At 45.2% G+C, this 17,673-nt stretch overlaps 1 protein-coding gene across 1 annotated transcript; it reads right to left on the reverse strand.

Annotated features, from left to right (window-relative positions):
• Nucleotides 1-2,800: 2,800 nt before the first annotated feature.
• Nucleotides 2,801-9,452, reverse strand: LOC118233129 (cytochrome P450 7A1). Its single transcript, XM_035428506.1, has 7 exons — nt 9,252-9,452; nt 7,872-8,112; nt 6,712-6,921; nt 6,122-6,522; nt 5,515-5,645; nt 4,166-4,344; nt 2,801-3,289 (listed from the first exon to the last, which is right to left on the reverse strand). The coding sequence occupies exons 1-7, from the start codon at nt 9,329-9,331 to the stop codon at nt 2,990-2,992; spliced, it is 1,542 nt and encodes a 513-aa protein (XP_035284397.1). The 5' UTR covers nt 9,332-9,452; the 3' UTR covers nt 2,801-2,989.
• Nucleotides 9,453-17,673: the final 8,221 nt, after the last annotated feature.

The following is a 17,673-nucleotide window of genomic DNA, read 5'->3' on the forward strand; positions in this document are numbered from 1 at the left end:
CTGAGACCCAGGACTGTATCGTGAGAGTTTGCTGCCTCGGTGGGGTTATATAATTCGCTTGGCATAGCGTAACTCTCTGAGGCTGCTGCATTGCCCTTGCCAATAGAAAGACACAGTCTCTCTGGGATGCGACAGTTTGGAAATAGTACCTTCCATCCAGAGTCCAGAAACTGACGCACACCGTAGAAGATGCGGTTCAGCCCTGTTCTCCTGCGGAGCGTCTTTATGACAGTATCTCTGTGAAAAGCGAAACCCAGAAAATAAAATGCAATTGAATCAATTAGCTAAGTAGCTGTGTGCATCAACGCCGGTTCACAAAAAAAAAAAAAAAACGTTTAATGTAACGATACAAGAACAGCTGCTATTCAGTAACTATAAATGTAGCTGAAATGTCGAACATAAGATGTCAAATCACACATATGACTGAAGTGAGTAAAATGCATTTGAGTCGAAGCTGGCACACAAATTCCAGAGACAGACACGGCAGTCCGTGCTCCCCCAGATCTGTAGTCTTTCTGTGGGAATCCAGTGGTCTGGACTCCAGTCTCCACGTTTTCCTGCTGTTCCGCCTGCAGTTGTTCACTGGCACGCACTCAATAACTAGATGCCCAGCTCATGAGTTTTTTACATACACGGCAAAAAGTGGTCTGATCAAATTAAAAATTATTTAAATCCTCACATCTAAAAACTTTCATTTGACTCAACTAAGTTAAGTTTCATTTTAACTTAGTTGAGTCAAATTAATTTTTTTTTATTTGACCACTTGAAGAAGAACTTTGAAGAATTTTTTTTGGAGAAAAGTTCAGCCAACGTTTCCCTTTTTTCAGTGTAGAAAGTCACTCTTGAGTATATGTGCAAGTAGAGGACTTTCTATATCCAGACCGGATAGGAAATAGGCAGCAGAAAACTCCACGCGGGTGCTTTTATTGTTTATTATTCGTCAGAGAGAATATTTGGCATTTTTACAGTGGGAAACATGAAAGTTATACAGAATAATGTGTGACTGACAGTAGCATTCGCAGTGGATTCTGCAGAAGAACAGCTGGTGAACTGCAATGAACTCCGGCATCTTCTGACGCTGCGTAACTTCTGAGAGAGATAGGACTAAGAATCCGATAAGGCAATCTTATCGCAAGGGAAAAGCAAACGGATAATCTGACACTTCTGTTTACCTGGCAAACATGTACTGCTGATAAAACATCCACAGAGTCCATCTGATTAAAGTCGTGTATAAAAAAAATGTGCATAAAAAAATGTGCACAGCCTTCCTGGCATGTTTCCACGGGAGATCGCTATTATGATGTCATAACAGACAGCGGTTATTCTGATGTGGTTGTCACGGGATATAAAAGTTATTTTTTATATTGATAACAGCCTAGATAAACATTTGTTTTAGTGCTCTGTGGTGCAGTAATGTACACTGCTCTTGACATTAGGCACGAGCACGGACACCATCCACAGGGAAACTCCCACAGGGGCAGGGCCTAGAGCCAAATGTGGGAGGAGTGCATAAAACAGCCACACCCCTCCTATGTGTGATTTATCCTGTGCAATTGCTCATAGAGCACATTCCTAAAACTATAGACAATATAAACCACTAACAACTAAAACACACTTAACACCAAAACAAAAATTCACCGAAACACACAACCTTCAGTGAAGAACAGTGCTCCCCCTACACCAGGAGGAGGGAGAACCCTGTTTCTAGAGGGCCAGAGACAGGTTTTTGTTTCCTAAAATTCCTTAAAATTGCTTAAAAGCATTAAATCTTAAAGTCATTTAGAGGCACAAGAACAGACTTCTGTCGACAGTTTTGCTTAATCTAAGAGCATATAAATGTTTGGGTTCATTAACCAATTAAGAGCAGGAGTTGGCATGAAATCCAGAAATGGTGGATGGGCCCACTAGTAAGGGAACTGCCCAACAGCAGAGCTGCCCAACCTGCTCCTGGAGATCTACCGTCCTGCCCCACTTGGTGTACACAGCACATTAACAGTCCGTAGGGCAGGGCTGCCTGGCCCTGTTCCTGGAGATGTACTGTCCTGTAGGGCTTAACTCCAAACCTAACAAAGCACACCTCATTCAACAGCTGGATGTGAGTGTGCTTTGTTAGAGTTGGCGTGAAAACCTACAGGACAGTTGATCTTGCAGGAACTGAGCAGGCTGCCCTGCTCAGTTCCTGCAAGATCAACTGTCCTGTAGGTTTTCGCGCCAACTCTAACAAAGCACACCTCACATCCAGCTCTAGCTGTTGAATGAGGTGTGCCTTGTTAGGTTTGGAGTTAAGCCCTACAGGACAGTACATCTCCAGGAACAGGGCCAAGTAGCCCTGGTAAATGTAAATGGTAAATGGACAGCATTTATATAGCGCTTTTATCCAAAGCGCTTTGCAATTGATGCCACTCATTCGCCAGAGCAGTTGGGGGTTAGGTGCCTTGCTCAAGGACACTTCGACACGCCCAGGGCGGGGTTTGAACCGGCAACGCTCCGACTGCCAGACAATCGGTCTTACCTCCTGAGCTATGTCGCCCCACAGACTGTTAATGTGCTGTGTACACCAAGTGGGGCATTTGTTCTGATTATTTGGGGAATTGAAAAGGCACACATCATTCCCAAACTCAAAGACTTTGACAGAATTATTGCTCATCATGTATTTGCCGGTTTGTCAACTTCTTGAGTCACCAAAGGGCCCCAAAGAGCAACTCCACCCTAAGCGCCAAGCCCTTTAACCCGACATCCATCTTGAATGTCTCAAAAATTAGCCGCCATGTATATATATATATATATATATATATATATATTTTTTTTTTTTTTTTTTTTTTTAATAAAAAAAACAACAACAAAGTCTGTGGTACATTTCACCACCATAACATATCATTCCAAAGCACACACACACGTTCAGTTCTATGTACAGTAAGCTTGCAGCAGAGCAGGCACAGGGAGAATGTACAGTATTTACAGTAAACACACGAGCCCGCGTCACACGGTCCTACTGGGCCTTGAGCCGGTAGCGGAAGTCCACGTCGTAGGTGGGCTGCAGGATGCCCAGCCCGGCGCGGGACTGGTCCAGCGGGGGCACCTTCACCTGGCCGTCCAGGAGCGCCATGTCGAAGTGCGCCAGCAGCAGGAACAGGAACTGCTTGATCTCGTGGATGGCGAAGAACCGTCCGGGGCACTTGGTCACGCCCGAGCCGAACGGCATGTAGTAGTAGCGCAGTTTGCGGCCCCCCCTGAAGAAGCTGCTCCTCTCCTGGCCGCTTTCATCCAGGAATCTGTCGTACCTGTAGGTCTGTGGGGGGGGGGGGGGGGGGGGGGAGCGAGGAGGTGGGGGGGGGGAGGGGTTGATAAATAAGTGATAAGTGTATGGGGAAGAAAATGTAAGAATATATGGCTTCACAGCCAGCAAATGCACAGCTGCTCCCTAGTAGTCTGACGTTAACCACGAACTTGTGGGATGGGTTGTGCGAATCAGCACCACAGTGCTAAAAACAAATGCTTCACTGGACAGACCTAAAATTTCACTTGAGTTTGTTACACCTATATTTTTAAAATTTTTATTAACTGAAAATTTCAATTTAATTCGAAACAAACAGTGTAACAAATTGAAGTAAAAATATTAGGTTTTCCACTAGCAGACAGTTGGGACATTTTCTCTATGCCTTTACTGAAGTAGAAGGGGCCTCTGAACATAAGATAAGATAAGATAAGATAGCATAGCATGCACAGCATAACATAGCATAACATAGCATAGCATAGCATAACATAACATAACATAACATAGCATAACATAACATGAGGTAAGATAGCATAGCATAGCATAACATAGCATAACTTAGCATAGCATAGCATAACATAGCATAACACAACATGACATAACATAACATAACGTAGCGTAATGTAACGTAACGTAACATAGCATAACTTAATGACAAGAACAGGCCATTCAGCCTAACATGCTCGCCATTTTCCTACCACTAAATTGTACCTAGTTCTCTGATTACCTACAGACTTGATAGTATCCAGCACCATATCAAACCTGGTCTTGAAAACCCCCAGAGTTTCTGTCTCTAGGACGTGACCTGGCAGGGTGTGCCACACAGTGATGAAATAGGCAGTACCCCTGCATGCTCAGAGCTCTGAGGAGAGAGAGAGAACTGGGGCTCACCAGAGGGTCCTCGTAAATTTCCGGATCGAAGTGAAGCATCTGAGGGTACAGGGCGATGATGTCGTCCTTGCGGATGTGGTACGACTCCTTGTTGTCCAGGTGCAGCAGGAAGTCCTCCTTGGCCACCCGGACATTGAGTGAGGCGCTCGACAGTCTCATGGCCTCCTTGATGATGCTGTCTGTGAAGAAAGCATCCAATTTTACAAAGCAAATCTGGCGGATAATGTAGAGTATAATGGGAGGGTATAAGGGAGCTGGGCTTGTGCAGGGAGCTTACAGTCACACTATGCAGGATTATATTATAAAGTATTATAAAATAACCATGCTGAATCATATCGATGATGCACCGGCAGTCTCTGTCTTTGTGCATGAATCTGTGCTCCTCTGCCTGTATTTCTAAGATTTCTATTTGTAAGATGTGTTTGGGACGTTTTTTTTGACGCTCTTTTCTGTGTGGGGAGTGGATGGTGTGGCTACAGACCCTGTGGGGTGAGGTCAGGTTTCAGCAGAGCGTTTGTAGCGAGCTGGCTACTGCAATGGTGGAGGTGAAGAAGCACAAGTACAGTGAAGCAAAATTACAAGCCGTCAGGCCTCGTTCAAAAATCAACCTTGTCAACCTTGGAATGGCTTTTCCTCAAAATTGCACAGCTATTGAAAAATGGAGATATAAAAATAAAAGTGTAGAAACAGAGGTGAGTGGGCAAGGGTGAGAACAATTATAAACACAAGCAACCACACAGCAAGGCTGAAAATCCTGCACAGTATGCCTTTACTGGTTGCGGGTTCAAATGCTGTGTGGGCCAGTGCCATTGTAATCCCCAGCAAGACACTTGAATCGCTTCATTTCAAAATCCAGCAGTCTAAAGGAACTGCATGTAAAACAAATAAAAACCTGAGCAGTTTAAACTGCCCCGTTTGAAAGCTTCTAGTAAGTGCTGAAATGCAAATATTACTGCCAAGTACCACAAGCTTGAGGCTGGATTTTATTTGATCCAGTGCCATCAGTGCGCTTACAGGGTCAAACTCCCCTCTTCAAGACATTGTTTCCCAGAACATGCTATGTGACCATCACCTGCAGTGGACTGTGACTGTAGGCATGTGGGGGGTCTGGGGGGTGTGGACTGAGATCATGGACCGTGGGGGTGGACGAGGTTGTGTTTTCAAAACTTTAAAGTTGTTAGCCTTTAAACATTGCAGCGGTTACACTAAAAATATTTCCCAGGACATTTTGGCAGTTTTCTAATTTTCCATGCCTTTTTTTCATGACTTAGAATCACTGCATCAATAAATTTCAGGTTATCCAGGAACGTGTGAGAACCCAGGCTTAGTTTCCGCAGCACTGCTCTTACCTAAGACCGGCAGGTTGTCCAGCTGTTCCCTGGTGAGCGTCAAATGGGGTCCTTTTGGGTCGGGTCTCTGGCCAGTACTTTCCAGAACCTTCTCCACCTCCTCGGTGGCAGCTTTGCAAGCCTCAGGGCTCCTGGCGACAAAGACAGAAGCGATTCCACGCTCAGTCCTCCGGCTGAACTGTTCTGCGAACATCCTAGATGGCCCTGCCCATTTACAGCACTTGTGTTATCCTGCTACTTACCACCTAGCATTAGATTACAGTGACTCTCTGATTTTTTTTCTTTCTAAACCATTTTAGGTCAGTGGAATCTGTAGTGTTGCAGCTAATGCGTAAACACTTCCAAAAAGTGTCAAAAACCAACAATGTGTGGGTTTCTGCTAGTATCCAACCCACCATTTTTTTGGGCCGGTGGGGTTGGGGGGGGGGGGGGGTGTACCCTGTGTTTTGGGTGGGGGGGGGGGGGGTTGTAGCCTGTGTCTTGCGTGGCGGGTGTATATTGTGTTTTGGGTGGCAGGGTGCATCCTGTGTTTTGGGAGGGGCGGGGGGGGGGGGGGGGGGGTGCGGGGGGGTGGTTCTGGGACGGGGGGGCCCCGGGATCCCCATACCTGATCATGTAGAAGAGGGTCCAGAAGGTGGCGGGCAGGGTGTTGGCCTGGGAGGCCCAGAGCAGGGCCACATGGGTGCGGGCCTTGCTCAGGTCGTTGAAGGTGGACAGGGTGTCGTTCAGCACCATGCGCAGCGAGATGAGGTCGGACATGTTCTTCCTCTTGCTCAGCTCCTCGGCCATCATGGTCTTGGCCAGCTTCTCGCGGGCGCTGTGGCCGCTCTTGAACACGTGGATGGGCAGGCCGGCCACCAGCGCCGGGAAGATCTTGTCGAACTCCTTGAAGTTCTCCAGGGCATTGAGGACCAAAGCCTTCTGGGCCTCCTGCCTGGCCGCGCTCTGGTCCTCCTGCACGCTCAGCTCTTTGCCGAAGAGCGTCAGGTAGCCCGACTCAAACATCACCTTGGATCAGAACAAAAGAGCATAAGGATACGGAGCAACGAGAACAGGCCAATCAGCCCAACTACAACATTACAGCATAAAAATGCACAGTGACTGGAACAGGGACATTCAACCCATCCCCGACCCAGATCATTAGAACATGAGAATGCACTGTGACTAGAACAGGAACATCCGCGATGTTTCACTGACCTTGTAGCAGAAGGCGAAGATGCCGTCCACCTGCCAGTCCTGGGTGTGCATGGGCAAGAAGCCGGGCTGCAGCAGAACGTTCTGCAGGTTCTCCATCATGTTCTGGATGAGGGACGGTAGGGCGTCGCCCTGCAGGGTCTTCAGGAAGGTCTGGTGCAGGTTCTCCGTGGTGTGCCCATATTTGGGGTCCATGCTGTCGTGCCCAAAGGCCTGTGGGTAAAAGGGGCGGAGCCTCGCTTTATCACTCATTTCTAATGGGGATTCCCACATAAGACTGCTGTCAGGGCTCTCATTGGCTGCTTGCGAAAAAAAAACATTTATATAGAAGTTTAATTGCAAATAGTATGGAAATTACACATTTATATGAGTGTGTCTGAAGTGCAGACGCGAGAAAAATAAAAACGGTAGTGTATATTTTTTATATGGTTCATCAGGTGGTAAAAATGAAACAATAATAATAATAATAATAATAATAATAATAATAATTTGAAAATAAACTTAATTTGAAATTTCTGAATAAAGGAAAGAACTGCTGAAAATCGGATAAAAGTTTTTATTTTAAACTTTTTTCCGAAATGTAAATGTAAAGTTGCAAGCTATACATTTAAATCCCCTTCCCTGGGCGTGTCGTTCCGAACAATGGACAGCATTGAAAACGCAGACCATAAGATTTTTGGTGTGGAGGAATGGCGACTTCTGTGATTCCGAACAGGCTAATGTTTATCGATTATCTGCAGTACTGCATTAGGCTATACGGGATGCAGAGTGTTTACCATCTCGCACATCAAAGGCCATTTCCGTTCGAATGCGCAATCTCTGCGTGCCAATAATTTTAATTCCAGCGATTACAGCTGCCGCGTCAACGCTTTCGCAAATCAGCGAAAGTCTTTCTTTGCACAGGCAGTAAAGGAAAAACCAAACAAAATAATAATAATAATAATAATAATAATAATAAGGCTTGATAATGACGCGGAGTGCTTCATATTCTTTGTTTTCGTCTGCACACTCTTCTCTCGCTCTCGGAGAAATTTCCGTTGAACTTGAACTCAGGTAATTACATTTTGAGTTCAGGCACACATACGCACGCACACACACACACAAGCACTGCGGGGAACCCTCCGGTCCCACAGTACTAACACTTTTCCCCAAAGCGCTCTTACCTTAACGGAAGCAGCGAAGTGAAATTTTTTCCAGTCCAGGTGGCGTCCCTGGCGGATGACCGAGTGGTAGGAGAAAGGGTCGCAGAGAAAGTGGACGTACTCGCCGGCGATCTTACAGGTGAATATGTGCCCGTACTTCTTCTGTCTGCTGCGCAGGAACTCCAGCGGGTTTGCGCCGAACTGGAGGGCGCACCCGAGGTACGGAATGAGGCCATTCTCAATCGGCGGCTCGCCCGGATGCCTGGAACGGAGACGCACAGAGCGCTCAGCACAAGCGCGCGGACTCTTACCAACTCCGAGGTTTGCCAAGATTTCCGCGTTTGTCTACTTTATTCGCGTCGTTTAACACCACGCCAGATGCTCGCATTGCTGCCAACTCGCGAATAGCATCCCTTGCAAATCCGCTTCCATAAAAATTATCTCGCTGCACGTTCGCTCTAGTAATACATCTACAGAGAGTGAGGGGGAAGAACGTAATTGGGACAGTGACAAGATAAATACTACACTTGTCCAGTAAAATCAAGATAAGACCTTCTGCAGACAGTCCGATGTAATTTTGTGGGGCAAAGTCCTGCAAACTGTATGTCATAGAATTGGTCTTTATTACACCCCGGATAGCTAGTGTTAAGACGTTATGAAAGGTGAATTTAAGGTGTTCAACCTATTTTATACCCTAGCAAAATGATATCAGAACATCTCAAACCCAAGTTCAAGCCTATTTATCTGTTATTAGTTGTTCTTCGTTTAGCAAAGGCGTCCGTTAGAACGTTATAATTGGACGCTCTTAAAACAGGCAACACGGTCATCTAAATCATTAGCAAATAAAATGTAATGGTTTCTTCTACACTTAAACTCTTCAAATTGCTTAATTCATACGTTAACTACATGGTAGCTCCATGGTTTCTGTAACATGCAGTGGGGAAAGGTGCCGCCTGCCTTTCAATTAATTAATTTAATTTAATTAATTAATTGGGAGGAAAAGTTCATAATGTGAAAGAAATAAGCATAACATTTAATAACATTACTATTTCTGTCGGGCTCGCTTCTAACATTTCTGAACGTTTTTAAGTAGGACTGGATAACCTCAGGTGGCAATCACAACGCATATTTAACGATAACAGATTTAATGGATACGGCAAAACGCACAAAACGCGCAAAGCTGCGATGCTTTTTCCCTCTAATTTACAGCACAATTGTGTATGATTCATTGAATTTAATTTTTCATCTACGTAGGTTATTCGGTCCAGTATTCCGCGTATTTCAGGATTTTTTTATTCCCTTTCCGTTTTAATTCCCAAGACTGTACCGGAATATTTTTGTGCGAGGCAAATAGTCAATAGTCTATTGACTGCGCAGATGCGCTGCGTAAAAGTTACTCACCTTCGGCGGATGCCCACCGCGAGCCACAGGCAGCAGCATACCGCTACCAAGAATCCCCAGATTAGAGCAATGCTCAGCATTATAGCGGCGGCCGCAGAACCAGTACAGTCAGAGATCAATAACGGACATCGGACGAAAATGACCCGGTTTTATACATGTAACACGGGAGTGACGATTTTTGTCGGAGTTTCATGAATTATTAACAACCTGGAAGAAGGCACACCCCCTTCAGAGAGATAGACGCTGCGTGCGCTGGCCTCTAGGAAATAAGAAAGGTTACAATCTGTTTGACGGCCTTGAACCCGGTACACGGGTACGAGTGTCACATAGACTGTCCCAAACTACGCGCGGTTGGGAAACCTTTTCAAGGTCCCAGCGCGCGATTTCAGATCAGACAAACACTTCAGAAAACGCGAGAAAGGAGTGGTGTGTTTCAGAAATATTATCTCAGTTATTTTACTTTATCTAAAAAAATAAACCTGTATTCGGTCTGAATCCTAAATCTTCCACGCAATCCTAATTCATTACATTAATTTAATTTCATGTTTATGTATGCGTGACAGATGCAGTTTACTCAGGGAATTGCAAAACCGTTATCCAGTGTTGGGACTGCAGCGACCCTTATCCAGCTACCAAGGAAGACGATTTTTACCACATAAAATTCCTGTCCTGTATGGTCAATTTGGCACTGACAACAAACCTTATAGATCCATCAAATTTCAAAATCTAATTAAAACCCAACCAGAGCTACAGTAAAAAAAATAGCTATGCCAGCCGAGAGACCGCCAAGCCTCCTGCAGCCCGGTATCTGATCTCTGGTGTACAGGAAAGCACAAAGGCGCCCTTCAAGCTGAGCAATATTGCCTGTGCAACAGAACCCTGGCAAACAAAATACATGCCACATGATCTGCTCCACCCTGACGGTTCTCACATGTTTAGGAGGGACATAATTTCAGGAAGAATGGGTGGGGGAATAGTAATGTAATTGCACGCGTCAGACAGCATTCGTTATGGGCAGCACGGTGGCGCAGTGGATAGCTACGGGTTCGAATCTCAGCCGGGGCCTTTCTGTGTGGAGCTTCCCTGTGTGTTCTCCCCGGGTGTCCTCCGGGTCCCCACCGTCCAGAGACATGCAGGTCAGGCTACTTGGGGGACCATGAACAGGGCATTTCTGTGAAAGAGCATGTGTGCTCAGTCAAATAAAAATTAATGAAGAAAACAGTGTTTATGAAACAGAGTGGAGGGCTTCCACACTACGATTACGACGATGTCGGACATACGCATGTCATAAAGGAGGAGGAAAGTAAATATAACAGACAACATGGATGACAGAAAAAAAATTAATCAAATCAATCATTCTAGATGGTCAGAAGCAGTTTCATAAACACGGACCTAGAAGTAGAGCGCACTCAGGAGTTAAGCACACAAGCTTGCTAAACAAGCAAAGAATTCATACTACATAGGATGCATACTACACAGGAGGCATACTACACAGGAGGCATACTACACAGGAGGCATACTACACAGGATGCATACTACACAAGAGGCATACTACACAGGATGCATACTACACAGGATGCATACTACACAGGATGCATACTACACAGGAGGCATACTACACAGGACACATTCAACTGCTGAAGAAGGAAAATCCATGAAAATGGTGGGACGATGTTACATTTCACACAGCTGTCATGTAGCTGACCTGTCCAGTTTATTCAAAGTCACAGTTTCAGTGAAAACCTGAAAATGCGTCGGTGGCACTATTGCACTATTGAATTCTGAGTTTGTTTCCATAACTACAGCATCCACAGTTATTCTTCACCGCCCCAAAGGCTTTATTAACTTCATCGCACGATTGCAGCGAGTGAATTTCCTGTGATCATTTGTGAAGAGTTAGTTTTGACAGCGCTTGTTTGGGGTACTCATATGAAAGCGCCGGTCATTCGGTCACTGAACAGCTGCTGGAGTAGACAGCGTAACGATTTGTGTGGGCGTGGTCCCGGCAAGCCACCAGAGCTGCGCGCTGTCTGTGGAACTGATAACGGTATAGTGACGGTGCCTAGTGATAGGTTCCCAGTTTTATGTAGTCTACATATATATATTATATGTAGTGTATTGTGTTTCCGTTTCTGCCATTACTGTGTCTGTAGTTTGCATGCCTCTGTGTCTAGCCCCTCTGTAGTGTGTCTCAGTATAACACCTCTAGTGTCTGCGGCAAGGATGTCACATTCCTATGCTAAATGGCTGCGAGGGTCCCCAGGAAGGGACAAGATAATTTGCAGCGTAAAAGCTGCGTAAAAGCTCCCTCTCATGAGAACGGAAGGAGAAATGTGCTGAATTCGTTTTGACCAAAGAAATAACTTTTATTAAAATGTATTTCTTTAACTGCTTTTTCCATTTTGTGTGTTGTCACGCACATTTTAGCGCTTTTCTTAGCGTTCCTGTGACATGCCTCAATGCGTTTTGCCTTACAGCCTACATAACAAAACCACTATAATTTAGAGATACAAAAGTTAAAGTTGGTTCAGTTGTGTCCTTTATCTCAAGAAAATCATTTTGGATATGGTTACGTAATCTTTATGCAGTTAGGTCGTTGCTGGTGCAGATATGCAAATATGTCTGACGCCGGTCCGGTGTGGCAGTGGTAGGTAATAAAAAAGCGGCCTTTCTGGAGTTAAAACATATAGACACAGGCTGTGGGCTAATGACACACCCAGCACTGGCTCATGTGGCTCTAAAACATCTGACCTGCCCCCGCACAAGTGTTTTTTCCAGCAAACTTTTCAGTATAGCAAGGGATGTTGTGTCTCCCTATCACTCTAGACTCCCAGCTCATATGCAGGAGCTGGTCTTCACAAAATACAACTTGGAGAAGTCTGAGTAAGAGCATAACAGTTGAAGATGTATTCCAGCCAGGGAAACTTTTCCATTTTTTTATTTAATGCATCCAAACTTATGCAAATCAAACATACAGGTAAAGTGGGGCTTCAAGTCAGTCTTATAAAAGCCTGCTGTGGCCATATAATATATAGGCTATTCATTGATAAATACAGCTTTAAAAAGCAAATTATCTGTTGTTAAACTGGAGGATTTTTGATGTCATTGTAAAACCATGGCTTTAATACTTTAACATCTGAATAATAGCAGTGGCAGTATTTATAATGGTAAAAATCTGGGATTTTCAGCATTTAGCATTTTAAACATTTTATATTATTCTGGGTTAAACTCCACCCATTTCCAGTTTATACCATGCCCACTTCCACTTTTATCCAGAATTTTGTGGGTTGAACAAATACAGATACAAATACACATGGTGGCATCTGGCTCTACCCTAGTAGATACACAGCTGTTCAACAGAATGCCTTATTTAACGCATGCTAGTCCTCGTTGACTAATCCGGGTGTCGTTGGCAGACGTGAGCAAGGCCTTTGATATAGTCATGCTACTCTGATGCTGTATTATGTGAGGTCATTTCAGATCCTCGGGACATAGCACAGCCTCTCCACTGCCTCTGGAAGTACTCAAAGGATGCTCAGTAACCATACCCACAGCGACAGGACCCCGGTAACCACTGGAGTCCCTCAAATCCGGGATTTGTCCCCATACTTAATCTTGGTCTTACATGAGCTACAGGAGCACAGTCCTTGAAGACACGGGTTCTGTTGCGTATGCAGACAACATCAGTCCACCAAGAAGTCTTGTCATCATGTCTCTTTCTTCAGATCAGACTGTGCACCTGGACATAATCCTGAATGTGAAAGACGAGTATTGCAGTGCAAATCACACGTGTGAGAAACACCCCTGTGATGACATCATTACAGCTGGGTGGAAAGGAAGTACCTGAGGTTGCAACTGCTTGCTACCTGGGTTGGGTCCTAGACTCTCTGCTCTCTCATTGTTACCAAGCCTAGGACCAGGTGATGAAGACAGGAAAACAAGCATGTCTGTGGATTGTACCACAGCATCACGTCAAGCAGGTCAATATTATTTCGCTTTGCTCTCATCAGAACAGTGCTGGAGTATGGAGATGTTCTACAGATCAGGGCTGGAGTTTGAGTGTGTACTACAGATCAGGGCTGGAGTTTGAGTGTGTTCTACAGATCAGGGCTGGAGTTTGAGTGTGTTCTACTGATCAGGGCTGGAGTTTGAGTGTGTTCTACAGATCAGGGCTGGAGTTTGAGTGTGTTCTACAGATCAGGGCTGGAGTTTGAGTGTGTTCTACAGATCAGGGCTGGAGTTTGAGTGTGTTCTACAGATCAGGGCTGGAGTATGGAGATGTTCTACTGATCAGGGCTGGAGTTTGGGTACGTACTATTGGTTGGATGTACACCAAAGGGCATAGGTAGACACCTCAGGTACATTTTACAGACCTGTGCCACCAAAGTCAGTTTGAAAGCCTATTTTGTTTCTCCTCTTTTAACCCCAATAGTTGAACCCAACACAATAATATGTAATAAAAAACCTAATACAGTTTACTGATTTTTGATATATTCAAACACTGAATGGGGTCAAATTGACCCAAAAGTAAAGAGTAAACACAACCCACACAACCCTAAGACATGCAGATACAACGCTCACACTGTCTGTAGACCCTGTATTCAGTATCTTGTTCGTCCTGGCGAGGAGTTTGAATGGAAGTTTGGCTTGCCCAAACAATAAAATTCAGCGATGTAGTTTTGTGCCTGTTTCTTGTCAAACTGCACATTACGTCTCTTCAGTACAGTAAATAGAGGTCAGCTTGTGGGCTGTGATGAGTGTCGTGTATCACACTCATGCTGATAAAAGCACATTTGTAGCTGCTGGCGCTCCAGAGATATTCCAGAATGTTGCAGAGCTACGGCGGGCTGCTGTTGCTCGGCTGCGTGAAGCCGTGCGGATTTAATCCTGTTCACCTCTCGCCCAATTTCACAGTTGGACGGTTTTTGTGAAGCCGCTGGGTTTGTACGGAGGTAACCCCGCGGCCTCTCTGAGGCTGGAGTCACTCCTGGGTACGAGCGCTACCGTCGGGCCGCTGGTCCGGCCGCTCGCTGACCGTAACCGTTTCCTCTCGCTTCGAATCGCCATGACATGGTTATTCTCAGCAACGTGTGGCCTGAGTCACTGACTCACAATGGGTGTGTGTACGCTGATCTCACCAGTCACATGACCGGCACTTGTTCATGCATAGAAAATTGCAACTGGGAGAATAAGGGAATTTAGTTGCGTAGGAAAATCAGCTGATGGAGCGAGTGATGAAATGAACGAATGAATCATTGCATTTCTATAGCACTTTTCTGAGCACTCAAAGTGCTTTACAGTGATGAAGGGGAATTCACCTCACCCACCACCAATGTGTAGCACCCACCTGCAATGGACTCCTGTTCATTGACCAAGCTGGGGGAAATGTCTATAATTACAATAATAATCCTCCTGTTTTTTTAAATATTTTCTACGTATGTATTGTAAGAGGGAAATTATACTGGGACCCAGAAAAGGCTGACATTTGAACGAGCCAGCATGCTGGGACGCAGCGTGTACTTCAAAGGACCCGAGAGCCTTGTGGTAAAACAATAAGTCACTCGGACTTCCTCTGAATGGGCAGGCCATTTGGCTCTCTGGAATGTTACCACCTGGACACAACCAAGATAAGGGGAACTAGTCTCTTTGCCTGTGGTTGTGGGTGTGGGTGTTTTGGGGTCGTAAAGGGTGAAGCAACCGGCACCTGGTGGGGGCACTACACGGGACAGTACCACACTGCCCACATATGGACCCCTCTGACATTACACTCTGTATTTCTTTTCTGGATCTGGACTATAAACCATCTTTATATCTTATTTACAAATCCCGGAAAACCTTACAAACCATGCACATGTGTTCATTGTATTATTGTATTATGCCTTATGTAATAATAACATGGATTGCGTGTACAATGGTTAAACAGAAGGGTATTTTCATGACAACTGCACCATAATATTACATCCACTTGGCATGTTTGGTATGTACATGTTCATAATAATTTAAGCCATTGAATGAAATATGTTTCATACCAAATAGGATTTGAAAAAACATAGTTTCAATAACTCAGGAAAAACCTAACACAATGGAATGTCCTCTCTGGTAATCATCTCCTTTTCCCCATTTCCCCACCAATTGTTTTAACAACCTCCTCCAAATGGTGGGGGCCGGAATTAGAGATTTATGATTCGGACAGGTTAATTTATGGCAATGCCGCCTAGACCAAACGCGGGATTTGGCTTAAAAGGAAGGGAGACAAAGCAATCGGGGAAGATCGTAACCGACTTCCCCACGTTACACATAATCTGTGGGGTGTGTGTAGACAGACAAGGAAGATCGTAATCGACTTCCCTCAGTGCACATACTAGGCTATGTGTTCTGTGTAGAAATAGCCATGGAAGATCGTAAACGACTTCCCCACGTGGTACATACTCTGTGCTCTGTGTGTAGCTAAACAGGCTGGGTAAGAACTATTTTACTCTGTCTTTATGTTTTTAACCCTTATAATTGATTTGGAATTGAAGATAATAACCTACCTGCCTGTTAAATAAATTCTTCTGATTTTAACTTGCGTGGTCTTCATGACTCTAATCCATTTTATCTTCTTTTCAGCCGAAATTCCGTTTAAATACTCAGGGGGGCAATTCTGACTAGGACCTACTGATCAGGGGTCTAGTACAGTAAACGTCTGTAGTGGGGTCTTCAAGTTAGATAGGTGACCACGATCTGCCTGTTAAGGGATTGGTGGGATCGGTTCTGGTGTTGTTTGGCATAAGAGGACCCATGGGCGTAGTACGCTGGTTCTCCCCAAATTCGCCTTAAGGAGCCCGATAGATTCTTAACCGCTCTGGGCTCATAACTGTCTATGCACTATCCATGTAAGCCAGGCATGGAAGGCATGTATTATGGTGGTCAGACTCCTACCCTCTGGATTCTTCACCGAACTGAGATTTAACAATAATGCTAAACCCGGGAGCATATATTGAGGAATAATGGCACAAGATAGAGTCGAGTGTAACCACTCCCAAGTTCCACGTATAGTTAAACCCAAATTTTAAATTATCATATAAAATGGAGTCAGATTTAATACGAGGGTAAAACCTAGTAACTGTTACGCTTTCTGGCTGTGGTCATGGATATATCTGTTGTGTTGTTCCGCGCATTTGTGAATATTCTGATGCTCCCATTGGAATATTGACAGTCCGGCGACAGATCGGATATATCTCTGATGACAGCATAGCCCCGTTTACGAACGGAGAGTAACCTGAATGCTACTGATCCGTTTCAGGCCAGCTTTAAGCGGGATATGAAGCAGCGCCTTCATATCTAACCCGTGGCAACGGAACCAGTGCATTCTTAATTCTAATTGTGCCCTGTTCTTGCTAACAGATGAAAACTAACTAACATCTCGGTTTTGAATCACACCAGCCAAGGGAGAACACGCGATACCTTCCCCTCCAGCTACAAACCCTCATTGGTCTAGCTGTGAGGTGTTTACAGTATGTACGTATGAATATTTTTAAATTTATTTTGCATACAGTCCATTAACCAATTTATACTACACCTTGCACCAAATACAGGCCAGTTGATGTATTGGCAGAAACCATTAAAAGGACACTCAAACTGATAGAGGTGGTTTGTTGGCGGATTAGATCCATAGACGACCTCGTTTAACCCTGGAGTCTTTGGTGACTTCAGAAGACCAGAAAATGCGTCTGACTGGAAACGGAGGCCACGGTTTGACACATATTTTGCGATTAAGCGGACGGTCGACTCACTCCATTCCACTTCTCCTCTCTAAACTGCCAGAAGGTACAGTGAATGACAGAAGGAGGGCTAGAATATCCATCCATCCATCCATTCTCTATACCCGCTTATCCTGGGCAGGGTCGAGGGGGGTGCTGGAGCCTATTGAGAGGTTGAGAGGCAGGAATACACCCTGGACAGGCTGCCAATCAATCGCAGTGCACACACACACACACCATTCACTCACATACTCATGCCTACGGGCAATTTAGAGTCTCCAGTTAGCCTACCTGCACATATTTGGACTGTGGGAAGAAACCAGAGTACCCCGGAGGAAACCCACGCAGACATTGGGGAGAACGTGCAGGCTCCACACAGAAAGGCCCCAAGCCGAGATTCGAACCGACGACCTTCTTGCTGTGAGATGACAGCGCTGCCCACTGCACCACCGTGCCGCCATCGGGGTGGAATACTGAGGATGTGGGCTGAATCCTGGAAAAGCTGGAGTTGAAGCTTTGAAACAACATGGGCAGGAGGTCAAACGGCTTCTTGCGTTCAGGCTTTTCATCCGCGGGGAAACAGGGAAGCTGACGCTTCAGGGCCACCTGACCGTTTTCCTCTGAGTTGCCAAACTTTTTCCGGGCACTAAAGCCCGCTTTGGGTGCCATTCTCGGTCACC

Source organism: Anguilla anguilla, chromosome 8 (assembly GCF_013347855.1).
Source record: "Anguilla anguilla isolate fAngAng1 chromosome 8, fAngAng1.pri, whole genome shotgun sequence".
Lineage (NCBI taxonomy): Eukaryota > Metazoa > Chordata > Actinopteri > Anguilliformes > Anguillidae > Anguilla > Anguilla anguilla.